This window comes from Vipera ursinii, assembly GCF_947247035.1.
Source record: "Vipera ursinii genome assembly, chromosome: Z".
Classification (NCBI taxonomy): Eukaryota; Metazoa; Chordata; class Lepidosauria; order Squamata; family Viperidae; genus Vipera; species Vipera ursinii.
The window spans coordinates 39,116,009-39,130,638 of NC_139517.1; the positions used below are offsets into that span (position 1 = coordinate 39,116,009).

Here is a 14,630-nt window from a genome sequence, read left to right on the forward strand (position 1 = left end):
CTGCACCATCATCAAGCTGGTTGCAAAACAAAATATCAGGTATCCCCCCCCCCAAACAATAGTAAGATCAGGTACCCTAAGAAGTTAAGAAATAATATAGATTTTTAAAAAGATGCATTCTGCATCAAGTAAACTTCAAATAAAGTTAAACAATATGGCAGTGAAAATCCAACAGGGGGGGAGGGAAATCCCGGTTTTTTTGAGACGCCAGACTAGCATGCATTCACATGCCTCCAACCCCCTCGCTTGCTGAAAAGTCAAATTGGAGTCCTCGGGCCGATCCTTCCAGCCAATTTCGGAACCGGTTCAAAAGCGAAGGGAAATGTTCCCACCCCACCCAATCGCTGCAGGGCTTCGTTTCCAAAGACCCTCTGCACAGGCTCTGAACAAACCGAGATCCGGGACTGAAAAAGCAGCAACGGGAGCGAAGGGCTGTTCAAAGGAGGAAGGAGGGAGGAGAAAGCAGGAGAAGCCCAAGAGACGCCTCCTCCATCACCCTGCAAGCGGAGGCAGAAGCGCGCGCGGGACTGGGGGGAGGCAGGAAATCCGGACGTACTGTACGGTGGCAGAAAGCAGAGGCAGCGGGGGGGAAGCTTTCCCCTGCCTACTTCTACTTGCTGCTGCCGTGCAGCACATCCGGATCGCTCGCCTTCCTGCCCACCCCGGCTCCGCTTGCAGGGTGACGGAGGAGGTCTCCCTTGGGCACGAAACAGAGCATCAGCTTCAGGCGGTGCTTTGGAGAACCTCCTCCATCACCCTGAGGAGCGTGAGAGCGGCAAGACCCGAAGAGCTGAAGGGAGGAGCCGAGAGAGAAAACCCTCAGCATCGTATTGGGGGGGGGGGGGAAATACTTGGAAAAACCGGAGACGGGAACGCCAGGAATGAGACCCAGATTTATCATAACCGGTTTGCCGAACTCAACAAAAAATTAGGTATCAGTTCTGCTGAACCGGTGTGAACCGGCTGAATCCCACCACTGCATTTTTCTTCAGCTACTTCCTTCTTTGACCAATGCTTCCAATACCAGGAATTAAAATGCCTGTTGTCTATTAAAATATTTCTGTTTGATGTAGCTTGAGTAAATGTGTTTCTATATTCTATATTGTTCACTCTCTTGGCATTTTTCACCAAAAATAATTATTATATTTAATGGCCCACAGAAGAACATTTAGAGAACTGCCTATGTTACATATTCAGTGATGCTTCAAGAAGTGATGTTTAGAAGATTCCACTTGCCAGATTTCATAGAAACAGTGTTACCAAAATTAAGATGCAATAGAACAAGTATTTATAGAGATGTGGCTCAGTGGGTTAGGACGCTGAGCTTGTCGATCAGAAGGTCGGCAGTTTGGCGGGTCGAATCCCGAGTGCCGCGTAACAGAGTGAGCGCCTGTTACTCGTCCCAGCTTCTGCCAACCTAGCAGTTCGAAAGCACGTAAAAATGCAAGTAGAAAAATAGGGACCGCTACGGTGGGAAGGTAACAGCGTTCCGTGTGCCTTTGGCGTCTAGTCATGCCGGCCACATGACCACGGAGACGTCCTTGGACGAGCGCTGGCTCTTCGGCTTTGAAACAGAGATGAGCACCGGCCCCTAGAGTTGGAAACGACTAGCACGCATGTGTGGGGGAACCTTTACCTTTACCTTTAAAATGGTTTTAACACTCAAGAACATTCCCAGCCCCAAAGAGGAAAAATAAAGAAACTTGAATAAAAAATGTAATCATCATTTATGTCTTACTGCAGCAAAGATTTAAGTAAATTAATAAGGGCATGCCTACATTTTAGTTCTTCACGTTTGCTTGTCTGTATTTTTTTCTGCAATCTTGACCTTCAGGCTCACAAATCAGGAAACTACAGAGCATTTGAAAGTAGGATTTGTTTGTCACCTTCTGTTAAAACTGCCCTTTAATTGATGCATTCCAAATATTTGAAAACTGAAGCAACTTCATATAGCAAAAGTGCTTGATTTAAATTAAGAGCATAGTAACTTCACTGAAGCATGTACTTTTTTACATGTGTTGATTTAAACAAATGCTAAATGACAAAGATGATACAATAACAAAATATAAATAATTATTTTCTGCATGGCTAATTGAGTAACCGTAATTCCATTTGAAACAGCATAATTTTAGCAATCACATCTGGGTCATCAGATAGGAAAGCTTTCTTTACGATAAAAAAATGAAGGTTTGCTTGTTTCATTTTCAATGTAAGATAGCAAAATAGTTAAACTTATTTTTAAAGCTCTACAGTAATTTGCTGTGTTTATAGTATAGGTCTGTAGGGTAATCATGGTATAAAATTAATTTTAATTTAGTAATGACCTAGGGTTATAGATAGAACCTAAATTTACCTAACCCTAACTAACCCATTATCCTTTCATCCATAGGCTTAAAAGAATATCTACATAAATGAAAGATTTCTGTTTAATGGTATTCTGAAACCAAACAATGTCAATTCCTACATTATCTTTTTCAAAAGGTGAATATTTAAAATCCTTGGGAAGACACTAGGGTCAAGTAACAATACCTGGCTAACGACGACTCTGGATTTAATTTGTGAAAGGCGCAAAGAAGACCACAATTAAAATTTTGCACAATAATTTCAGTCACAGCAATAACTAAAGCTAAAAGAAAAATCATTTAACACTAGATGTAATAAAGCTTTCATTATTGTTAGGAGGACCCGCATTGATGCACTTTTAAGAGACACATTCAAGAGCTGGCTGCTATAAATTTCAAAGTAATGAGACAAAGAGCTCCCACCTTCCACAGTTGGGGTACTCTTAGCATCAGAAGCTTCAGACCCTGGTTCATCAGATCCATCATCAACTGGTATGTGGAGGGGAGTGCCTGGAAATACACACATTCAGCACTCAGCATAAGGAGCTCAGTTTTGGAAAATATGGCCCGTCAACTATGCAATAAGGTTGTGAATTAGGCTGCTCATCCCCACAGAGCAAGAAATGGGCATGCTTATATGATTGCTTAAAGACAGGCATTAGCTAAAGAAGGTAACAGTAGAAATGGAAGTAGTACCCGTCACTGATATTAGAGCCAAGCAACAAAACAGCTACTACAAGTGAAGAGCAAGTGATCTGTGTGGTGCATCGATCAGTAGCAAACATGGAAGCGAAGTCAAGAAGGCCAAATGCAAAGCAAGCTTTTTCATCTTCTTTTTTTAGTACAGATTATGTCCTCATAAGAACGCCTTGTGTCATGCCTTTGTTGCAGATAATGCATTTAAAGATATTAGAACATCAGTACAGAGAGAAATAAACATCTACAATGATTAATACAATAAGCTATATTTTAGTATCAAGTTGGTCATCGCTGATGTATTAGGTCTAAGGATCATGAAAAGCAGATCTGTACTTATTCATCCAGAAAATGTATAAAATGCCAGGCTCTATTGGCTTTGCCAGAAAAACAATATTGTCAGAAGAACTAATAACCAACATTGAACCTGGACAATGAACATTTGAGTAGACACCAAGTGGTCTTTTCTTCAATGTTTCATTGATATTTTAAAGATATACCTAAATAAACAGGATAGGAGTATGAGAAATTCTGGGATGTTTGTTGAATATCATAAAAGGTAATCTACTGGGGAGAAACTGAGGAAGTATTCTTCCTGATTGCTTTTGAAAACTTTTATCCTTTCTCCCTGAATGATAGTGTGAAATGAAGGAGACATGTATTTGAAGGACTTTCCAAGAGCTATAGATTTTCTCCCCTCTAATACCAGGTTAAATTTCAAAATGGACAGGAATGTAGTTATTAATCGGGCAGCAGGAGACTCAAAGTTATCCGAATAGAGAAAGAAAACCTGCTTTATCAATAGACAGTAATCATTTCAAAGTGGTTCTGGCCAGTATATTTACTGAGTAACCATCATGCAACTTATTTAATTTAATTTAATTTAATTTAATTGGATTTATATACCGCCCTTTCCCGAAGGAGTCAGGTTGGTTTACAGGGTAATGTAAAACAAGAAATACAAAAGTTAACAACAATTAAAAATAATTACAACAGTCCCTGAAAAAGTTAAAAAAAACCAATTAAAATTAAAATTAAAATTCTCAGCCTGGGCCAGAGAGCTCAAAGAGCCAGGTCTTCAGGTCCCGGCGGAATGAACGGAGGTTGGGAGCAGTCCTAAGGTCCACGGGCAGCTGGTTCCAGAGGGCAGGTGCACCCACTGAGAAGGCCCTCCCCCTGGGTGTTACCCGCCGGCAATCTTTTACTGGCGGCACCCTGAGAAGACCCTCCCTGTGGGAGCACACTGGACGAAGGGAACTTGATGCTGGCAGCAGGTGTTCCCTCAGATATCCCGGACCCAAGCCATTTATGGCTTTATAGGTCATCACCAGCACCTTGAATCTCACCCGGAGGGCAACCGGAAGCCAATGCAGCTTGCGGAGTAGAGGTGTTACATGGGAGTATCGGGAAACCCCCATCACAACTCGCGCGGCCACATTCTGCACCAGCTGAAGCCTCCGAGTGGTCCTCAAGGGCAGCCCCATGTAGAGCGTTGCAGTAGTCTAAACGGGAGGTCATGAGCGCATGAGTGACTGTGCGTAGGGCATCTCGGTCCAGGTAGGGTTGCAACTGGTGCACCAGGCGAACCTGGGCAACCCCCCCCCCCAGTCACGGCTCCTATATGGTCTTCAAAATTGAGCCGGGAGTCAAGGAGGATGCCCAAGTTGCAAGCCCTATCAATAGCTTGTAATCGTTCAGATACTGAAGCTAGGTCTTTTAAGAAAAATGGAAACATCCATCTAATTCTTGCATTTCTTTTAGTGCTAATGAAGGAAGAAAAGATCACATGATTTGGCAGCATTGCCTCAAAAAAATTTTTCTTGCAAATGAATCAATGTTTTCTTCTGTTCATATAATGAGCAATTGATTCCATCAAGGAAGTTCATGTTGAAGTCTTCATATGGAACACAAAAGTATTCACTCACCTATGCTTCATGACTCTTCTTTCAAACATTTTTTTTAAAAAAAATCAATGGACTGAAAATAAGGCAACTTTCATATCATCTGTTAGAAAAAATATTTCTGAAATCAGGCCAAAATGCATACTTTATTGAGTAAAAAGGCAGCAGTTTTACTGCTTTGGGTACAGCAGAACAGGCAGCAATTTGCTGTAACTAAATAAATCTGTGCCTGGTATATTACATGATTATCTTTAAGGAAGAGGCAGCTATAATGAATATCTATTATACTACACTTGTCATTACTGTCCACTAAGCCACCCAAGTCCTGATAACTGTATGGACATTTTCCTGCAGTTTTCATGGTAATATTTTTCAGAAGTGCTTTACCAATACTATCTTTCTAGGGCTGAGAGAAGACGACTGGCTCAAAGTCACCCAGCTAACTTCTGCACCTACGGGAGGATTAGGTTTTCCAGTTCTAATTTAATGCATTAACCACTAGACCAGACTGGCCCTCTGTGCTAATACACACCAAAGCTCATCTATCTAAAGAACAGACTGCTATTTTTTGCAAATTATGTTATTTTCCACTTTATTATTTCATTACTTCAGCTACTTCATAAGGATGTATGTGCTTCTTCACAGATAATTCTTGGCAGCGGGTCCAGCCTGCTTGTACACCCAGCAAGTGTACAAAAGTGAAAGTTCACTTTTCCAATAATAGCTTGCTATAGCCTGGCAGGCTAATTTAATTTAAATATTCATTTCATTTTTAGTGATGAAAGGCATTCTCTTATTTTTGCTCCCTTGCATGTTCTTCATTTGATCCCCAAAGCAGTTAATGAAATGAAAGTTAGTAATCTATGTTGTCCTTTTTCTGAGCCAACTATAACAATTTGACATATATAGCCAAAGAAGTAGGCAAGACACAGTCCCATCTCAGCCAGAACAAACAGCATCATTCCTTATATTCATAGTAGAATGTTCTCAATGAAAGGAAGTTACTTCCTTAGTTGAAACTGCATATTATCAAAAGTTTTTGTCACATACAATCTTTGAATGTTCCATTAAAAGTTCATTGAGAACTAAGCACCAATCTATTTGCTAGGAGGTCAACAAAACAGTAGAGCATTACTAATTATGTCAGATAATGGCTGAAAAGCAATGTCAAGCCCTGAAAAGCAATCCCAATAACAGCTAAGAAGTACCTGCTTCTGTTGGTAAGTTTTACTTCGTTCAGTTTTTTAAAATTCCTTTTACCAATCTGCAGAATTATTACTTTCTCTCTAAGCTCTTTGACAAAGTACTGAAATATCATGCTTTTACATTAGTTTTCATGCAGCGATAATGGCTTTCTATCAGTGAATGGGGAAGAAATGACCGACCACTTCTTTCAACTTTTCCCAAAGATAGACATAATGTAGGTTGCTATTCTGCATCTAACACCTTCTTCCTATCACTGAGTTTTCTGATGAATTTGTTAGGTGTTTTTTTTCATAAACACTGTTTATGCTTATGGAACATTATGTTTGGAAATGTTCATCCAGGCCTTTCTCTACTTTGCTAAGCATTTTATTCAAAGAAATATAAGTGATTTTTCCTGGCTCTCTCCTATTTTTCACAGTATTTAGCAGACGTCCCCAGAGATAAATGTTATCCCAGAGACAAGAGAAATAAACTATACAGTAATCAGCTTACAGGGCAAATTCTTATCAAATCAGTGCTGGAACTTTCCAGGATTCGCACTAAGATACAGATCTGAGTGATTGAGTAAAACACTGATCACTACTGGCACAATGTCCTCAAAACTTCAGAACAAGTTTTTCATCATTCAGTCCTTCAGTTCTATGCCTTTGTGAGAACCACAGGTCTTGGATACCTAAGGCTAACCTCAGCCAAGTGCTAGAACCTTACTGTACTATGCAAAGAGGACCTTACTTAAACCAAAAAAACTGGCTGTCCTCACAGGATCCAAGGATAATTGTCACTATCCAACTGAGTACTCAGTATGGGGCAAAGAGTAATCAAGTAAGTTGCAATTCATTGCCCATGGTGAAGGAGCTGTGATTCTCCATTTGTTACCATGGTGAAGGGACTGGGAAGTCAGGCGCTGAAAGAAAGGGGGAGGAATGAGAACAAAAGCTCTTCTCAGATTCTTCTTGTTTCAGCCTGGTTTCACTGAAAATTAAAAATCATTGAGCCTGGATAATCTTGCTAAAGTCCTGGAAAACAAAGAGAACACATGAAGCAAACAAGAAGACTTCTGAAGAAAAAAGAAGGTCCTACAAGTGTTTATTTGTCTTGCAATAGGATCCCAAGTTCCACTAAAGTTCAAGGATGTCCATTGTAAATCAAAATAAATGCTTCCAAGTAGACTTATTTGGGGTTTATTATATGTGACACAGTTCAATGACTTGGATCAATGGATAAAAATACTATTATTGGCATTACATAACATAGCTAAAAGATTTTGTAACATAAAATAGCAAAAGAATTGACGGAAAAAGCTTTAGTGTTGGCTATTAACATAAAAGAACTTGCTAGATCGTCAGGATGCAGAAAGAATGAAAGCGCCTATATGATTTTCAAAGGAGGAATTCCATCATCAGTTTTCAAACACTAGGAACACTTCCTTGCATAGATTTTATTTTATCAGAGATTATATTATGGAAAGGTATCTCCACTTGATCTCTCAGGCATAGAAAACTGAGAATCTTCCTTGAAAAAATTATTGAAGTCTAGAATTACTAAAAAAAAAAAAAAGATCATAGATACTAGGGAGGAATATAACCTGTAATGATTTCTAAACAACTGAAAGAAATTCAGTTTTCAGCCTAAGTAATTCTTACTTCCAAGTCTGAATTTTGAGTATATGGGAAGGTCCCTGTTAAAGTTGTCCATAGCAAGATCTTTTATAAAACTGCCAATGCAGCTTTATAAAAGATTGTGCTGTAGAGACAGACAGCTTTTACTTAGTAAAAGTCATTTTAATATTCCACAGATAAAGGTACAAACATCTCTCATGCTGATAAAACCAAGCAGTACGTAATCCCCTAAAAAGTGACCAGAATACTTGTAGAAATAAGTATTCCAAAGCACAAGAGGGTAGGAAGAGATAAAGAACATCTGTAAGTTCTTTTTGACATTATATATTTGGCTATTTGCAAGATGCTCAACTACAATTCTTATCTTCCCTATATGCATAAATTTCTGCAGCATATTGACCGCAACAAATTTATCCAATCATTTTGACATTTTAACTGTTCGATGATGGTGTTCGATGATGACATAGTTTGTATATTATTTGAAACCTCTAGCTTGTTAATATTTCAGAAAACATTGAAGGGAGTAACAGAAAACAGATGGGTAAACACTTAAAAATACACTTACTGTGCAAGTGTAAACATTCAGGAATATCACAAAAAAAAGTTTCATTTTTTGAATATAGACAATAGAGTGCTAGTTTTCAGCACAAGATAAGTGTAATTGACATTATCACAATTCTTAACACAAAGACATTAATAGCAGGTTTGGTCCAAAGAATATTAAATTTGAAGCCAAATCAAAGATGAAGAAAACTGCTTGAAAAGATTATGTTAATTTCTATATGATTTTGTCATTTTCCCCAATTCAGCTTAACAATATTCTGTTTATTTCACAAATTCATGATTCACTTTGAATTTTATGTGTCAGTCTGGGCAATAAGGAAACAGAGTGAGCAACGATGCATCAACTTTGTTCTGGAAAGTAACAGTAAATATGGCAACTCAGTGGTTCGAGTGTTTATTCTGATATGCAATGGACTTCTGGAATATAAAATGGGAAAATGAACAAGTGTTTTAATTGCTTTTTTGACATAATTAAGTATCTGACTACTAGAAGCATGGTAAAAATGCTGATGGATACCAAAAGGAATCAGAAATTTTTGCCATCAGAAGGAAAGGAAGCTTAATATGTTTTAGAATTCGCAGCTTAGTAATCATAGTTTAATAGCCAGAAAATAGTATCAGGTACTGATATTCTAAAAGTCCTCTCTTTCTCTTCTCTCTTCATATTCAAACGTGGTCCATTTAATTTACCATTCTTCATGAAGAACATCCATTTAATCTTCAACTATTGTGTTTTAGCACAGTAATTTAGCTTAAAAGTAAAGGTTCTGTTGAAACAAGCTTGATTACTAGTGATTTCATGGATATATCAATGCATTTTTCTCACCCTACAGAAATGACTTGCCATGTCTTTGTTCCAGAATGTATTTTGAGTTCAAAGATAATCTTAGCTTCCAAGAAGAGTAAAGCCTGACTCAGTGCTGCCACTGATATATTTCAGATCTAACAGAGAACCATTCTTTTCTTCATGAGGACTGGTGCATGGAGAGAAAGTAAAAGAAGGGATTTTGGACCTGGCTTGCAAAATTATAATACAATAAGAATAGGATTTTAAACCTGATCTAGGTTATTAAGAAGTAATCATTTTGTTAAACTGCTGAAATACCTCAGAGACAAATTGCTTTATGTACTTTTGGTCTAGTAATGGTAGCAGCATTAATTAAATAAATACATTCTGATTGTTTCTCAATAGCTGGAACAGAAATTATGAATTAATCCCGTATGTGCTACAACGTGGGTCAATACTTTCAATGTATCAATATATTTAATATACCAGAACAAATCCTTAAAAATCTAATAATGAAGATCTATTTGGCATTTCTGTTGTATTAGTCCACATCTAACCAATCTGGTTGCCATCAGATTATCTAGCTAATGTTATGCAGAGCCCATGAACACTGTTTGGCTTCAGTGTTTATTTATTTATTTTTATTTACGGTATTTATTTTTATTACATTTATATCCCGCCCTTCTCCGAAGACTCAGGGCGGCTTACAAGCTTAGCAGTAGCCTTCATTCTATGTATATGCCTGCTTGTTAGGGCTTTCACACACAACCCAAGCAGCATTATTACAAAGTCAGTTTAGTGACCATAGTCCACATTTACTGATAGTTCATTGGCAACTGTGGCTGGTATCTTCAAACATAAAATGGTCTGCTACACAGACCACAGGCAACCCGAGCAAGAGCTAAATGGGATGTTGCCTTTGTAGCTAGATGTCCTGATTACTGATTGAGCCTTGGTGGAGCAGTGGGCTAATGCCTCCTTAAGTAACACCAGCTGCCTGCAATTAGTGCAGGTTCGCATCCCACCAGGCTCAAGGTTGACTCAGCCTTCCATCCTTCCGAGGTAGGTAAAATGAGGACCCAGATTGTTGGGGGCAATTAAGCTGACTTTGTAATAATGCCGCTTGGGGGGTGTATGAAAGCCCTAATAAGCAGGCATATACATAGAATGAAGGCTACTGCTAAGCTTGTAAGCCGCCCTGAGTCTTCGGAGAAGGGCGGGATATAAATGTAATAAAAATAAAATAAATAAAATAAAAATAAATCTTTGGCCAAGCTGGTTTCAAACTGCTGCAGGTTGATGAAGGCTGGTCTCTGACTGGTTTTTTATGTTTAATCCTGATTGTTTTGCTAGTGTTGGTTCCCAACTGATCCTTTGTTCAAACCAACTTCTGATAGACCATTTTTGGAATGGTGAGTCCTGATTGGTTCTTTGTTTGTGCTGGCTTCTGGTTTGTTAGTCCTGATTGGGACCTTGTCCAGAAAAAAAATCTGATTTAAACATTATGGAAGTTGATTCTTGCTTAGTCCTGCTTTGGGGAGGACAAGTAACCAGGTTTTGTTAACTTTCAGACTTTCTTCTTTCTCGATGAAGCTGTTGGGATGTTTATAGATCTCAATAGCCTCTCTATGCAGGTGTATATAATAGTCTGAAATTATTGACAGTATTTTCCTGTCTTTGAACTGAATTTTATTATCTTTATGACACAATGAATGTTCTGCTACTGATAGCTTTTTTGGATTGTTCTTGTCTGCAGTGCTTCTCATGGTACCAATGTATATCTGTCCACAGCTAGAAGATGCAATGGATACAGAACGCTGTAAAGAGTTCTCTGCTGTCCTTGGCTGACTAAATGATTTTCTGATTTTCTTAATTGGCCTGTAGGTGGCTTTAAGGTTGTACTTTTCTAACAATTTGCCTATTTGGTCAGCAACCTTATTTATTTACCTTTCACATTTCTGTACCGCCCATCTCAAAGAGGGACTCTGGGCGGTTTGTGCAGTAAAATGCTAAAATATAAAACAGTATATATAAAAGTTAAAAAAAGTAAGAGGCCAGAGATTAAAATTAGTTAAAAGCAAAGGGAGGGCTTTCAGGGAAGTAACTATACCCATAGCTATTTGCTCCTGTGGGCTCCCAACACGAGGTTGCAGAGCTAAGTCTTAACTCCTTTTCAGAAGGCCAGGAGGATGGGGAGGGGCTGCCTCACCTCCAGGGAAAAAATATTTTATATGGCAGGGGCAACAGCAGGAAAAAAAAGACTCTCTTCCTAGACCAGGGGTAGGCAACCTTGGCCCTTTTATGACTCATGGACTTTATACTGGCTCAGGATTTCTGGGAGTTGAAGTCCATGAGTCATGAAAGAGCCAAGGTTTCCTACCCCTGTCCTAGATTCTACCATTTGGAGTTCTTTAACTGACAGGGTCTGCAGTATATTTTCCTTGCCTGGTCTGATGGAATGGGCTAATGTAATAGAGCAATGGTAGTTCCATAGGTAGCCGGGCCCCATTCCATGTAGGGCTTTGTAGGTCAAAATCAACATCTTGAATTGGACCCAGAAGCAAACTGGCACCCAATGCAGCTCACCTAGCAGAGTTGTTACATGCGCCCTTCTAAAATTTGGGTGCCTAAAATTACCCGTGCAACCGCATTTCGTATCAGCTGAAGCTTCTGGATACTTTTCAAGTATAGCAACATGTAGAGAGCACCACAGCAGTCCAAATGGGAGATGACCAAAGCACGAGTGACTTAGTGGAGAGCCTCCCTATCCAGGAAAGGGCACAACTGGCACACAACACAAAATTGAATCAAGGCTTACCTAGCCATGACTGCCATTTGCTCTTCAAGCAGGAGCCATGCTTCTGGAGGATCCCAAGATTACGCACCAAGTCTGTCCGGCAATAGCGCAACTCCATTCAAGACCAAAAACAATAAACTGCTGGATAGAGGCTCACCCACAAGCACTCTTTCTTACCAGGGTTCAGCTAAAGTATGTTGTTCTCCATTCAGGCCCCCACAGCTTTTCATGCACCACAGAAGAACATCCACTGCATCACTCACTTCACCAGGGACAGAGATCTATAACCTACCTTCTCTATGTAGGGGAGAAATACCCTTCCTATTCATAGTGGTTTGTTCACAGATGTATCTACTAAAACACTGACGCTGGCCATGAAAACCTACACCTATATATAGATTACATTAATGTTGTAATAAAACCATCAGCTCTCTAAACATCATTCTGGATAATTTTAAAGTAGAAAAATATTTTAATAATAATTTAATAATTTAATAATTTAATTTGTATACCGCCCTTCTCCCGAAGGACTCAGGGCGGTGAACAGGGCAATACATAATAAAAAACAGAATACAAAAATTAAAAGTGATTAAACCATTATGCCCGTATATAGTTTAAAATGAATATGTCATGCTTCTTTGCTTTGAATATAAACAACTACTCTTCTAAAATTGAAGACATATTTATAGTCACTTTTCTGGTTATATAAACTTCTAATTGTTTTTAAGTAGCAAAGCAAACCTTTTTACAGTTTAAGGCAAAGACTGGCAGCAACTGATGTGTGTGTGTGTGTGTGTGTGTGTGTGTGTGTATGTGTGTGTGTAATGATATTTAGAATTTATGACTAGCCTATATCCTCAGCTCATTCATACTTTCAAGTTTATTCCCACTGATAATCTCCCTTCATTTTTTTTTAATCCTGGCTTCCAGCTTGTGGGATAAAACATTCCTGTTTCCCACCCCATATGACTCACCTGACGGATTCCACCTAGCTTGGCTCACCAAATGATCCTCTGTCATACTGAAGTCCTGATGTTGATCAGCCATCCTGTCACAAAGGTCACCTTGAAAAACAAAAAAGAGATACAGAGCGTTTAAAACAAAAATACTAACTTTGTTGGATAGCATCTACCTTAGGCTTTATAATACAAGCGGTACTCTTCGAGTGAACACTCATTCAACAACTGTTCCGAGCTTCAATGGCACTAAGCAGGGAGCCTCATAACTGGTCCTTGTGTCTCAATGTTCCCACGGTCACAGGATCACGATTCAGGCACATGGCAACTGGCTTGCACTTTATTATGATGGCTGCAGTAGCCTACAGTCACACAGATTTGCCACCTTCCAGAGGAATCTCCAGGCTGTAGGGTGTGTGGGGGCCCTGGGCTCACCTGCACTCCTACCACACCGTGCAGCCCCCACTTCCCCACCCACACCTATGCTAGGCCACCCACTCCTCTGCTCCTCATAGAAGACAAAATGATTATTTTTTGAAGAGTTTGTTAACCTGGTTGCCAAATTAATAGATTACTGCAAAGAAAAACAGAATGGAAAAAAATTTAAACATCCAACTTAAAACTTTACAAATTTTCTTTCATCACAATAACCCAAAACAGGGTGATAAATCCCATTTTTTCCACAGCAGCAGCATTCCTCCAGGGAATGTAAGATGCATGGTGAACACAGATGAAGCAATGGTCAAAAAATGCTGGAACCATCCATTTTCTTTCTGAGACCTCCTTTATTATCTTTATCAGTGGCTTTGCATACCTTCATCCCGGGTTTATTCGGACATTCCACCTCTCGCTATGGGGGGCGAATTATTACCCCCCGTAGATAGGGCTCGCAACTTGGGAGTCCTCCTAGATTCACGGCTCACCCTGGAAGACCATATAGGAGCTGTGACTAGGGGGGCTTTCGCCCAGGTTCGCCTGGTGCGCCAGTTGCGGCCCTATCTAAGCCGGGATGATCTATGCACGGTCACTCACGCACTCGTGGCCTCTCGACTAGACTACTGCAACGCTCTCTACATGGGGCTGCCCTTGAGGACCACCCGGAAGCTCCAACTGGCACAGAATGCAGCCGCGAGAGTTGTGTTGGGAGTTTCTCGATACTCCCATGTCACACCTCTGCTCCGTGAGCTGCATTGGCTGCCAGTTGTCTTCCGGGTGAGATTCAAGGTACTAGTTATGGTATTTAAAGCCCTACATGGCAGGGGGCCGGAGTACCTTAGGGAACACCTGCTGCCGGCATCAACTTCCCTCCGCCCTGTGCGTTCCCACAGAGAGGGACTCCTCAGGGTGCCACCGGTCAGAGAATGTAGATTGGTGGCCCCCAGGGGGAGATCTTTCTCTGTGGGCGCCCCGGAGTTATGGAACCAGTTACCGGTTGAGCTCCGGACGGCGCCCGATCTTCGCTCCTTTCGCCGCGATCTGAAAACATACCTGTTCGAACAAGCCGGCCTGGCCTGAGGGTGGGATTGCTGGGGTTTTTTTATTATCATTTTATTGGGGGTTTTATTAATGTATTTATTGTTTTTATGGGCATGTATTTAATTACTTTTTAATTTTTGTAACTTTATGTTTTATTCTTGCCCTGTACACCGCCCTGAGTCCTTCGGGAGAAGGGCGGTATAGAAATATTAATAAATTAAATTAAATTAAATCACCTTTCTCTCTCTCTCAAACATCATGTTGAAGAGAAGGAACTGATAGTTCC

General features: G+C 40.0%; 1 protein-coding gene and 1 long non-coding RNA gene across 2 annotated transcripts in view; both read right to left on the minus strand.

The window, feature by feature from the left end:
* Positions 1-14,630, minus strand: part of MAPT (microtubule associated protein tau) — an 86,607-nt gene that overhangs the window by 49,527 nt on the left and 22,450 nt on the right. Inside the window, exons 2-3 of the mRNA XM_083378247.1 lie at positions 12,887-12,976; positions 2,766-2,852 (exon numbers count right to left, since the gene is read on the minus strand). Coding sequence (XP_083234373.1) covers positions 2,766-2,852; positions 12,887-12,976 — 177 coding nt within the window. The remainder of the gene's footprint in view (positions 1-2,765; positions 2,853-12,886; positions 12,977-14,630) is intronic.
* LOC310649645 lies at positions 8,710-11,367 on the minus strand. The gene is made up of 2 exons (XR_014494275.1): positions 11,063-11,367; positions 8,710-8,745 (listed from the first exon to the last, which is right to left on the minus strand). It is a non-coding gene; the product is annotated as an uncharacterized lncRNA (long non-coding RNA).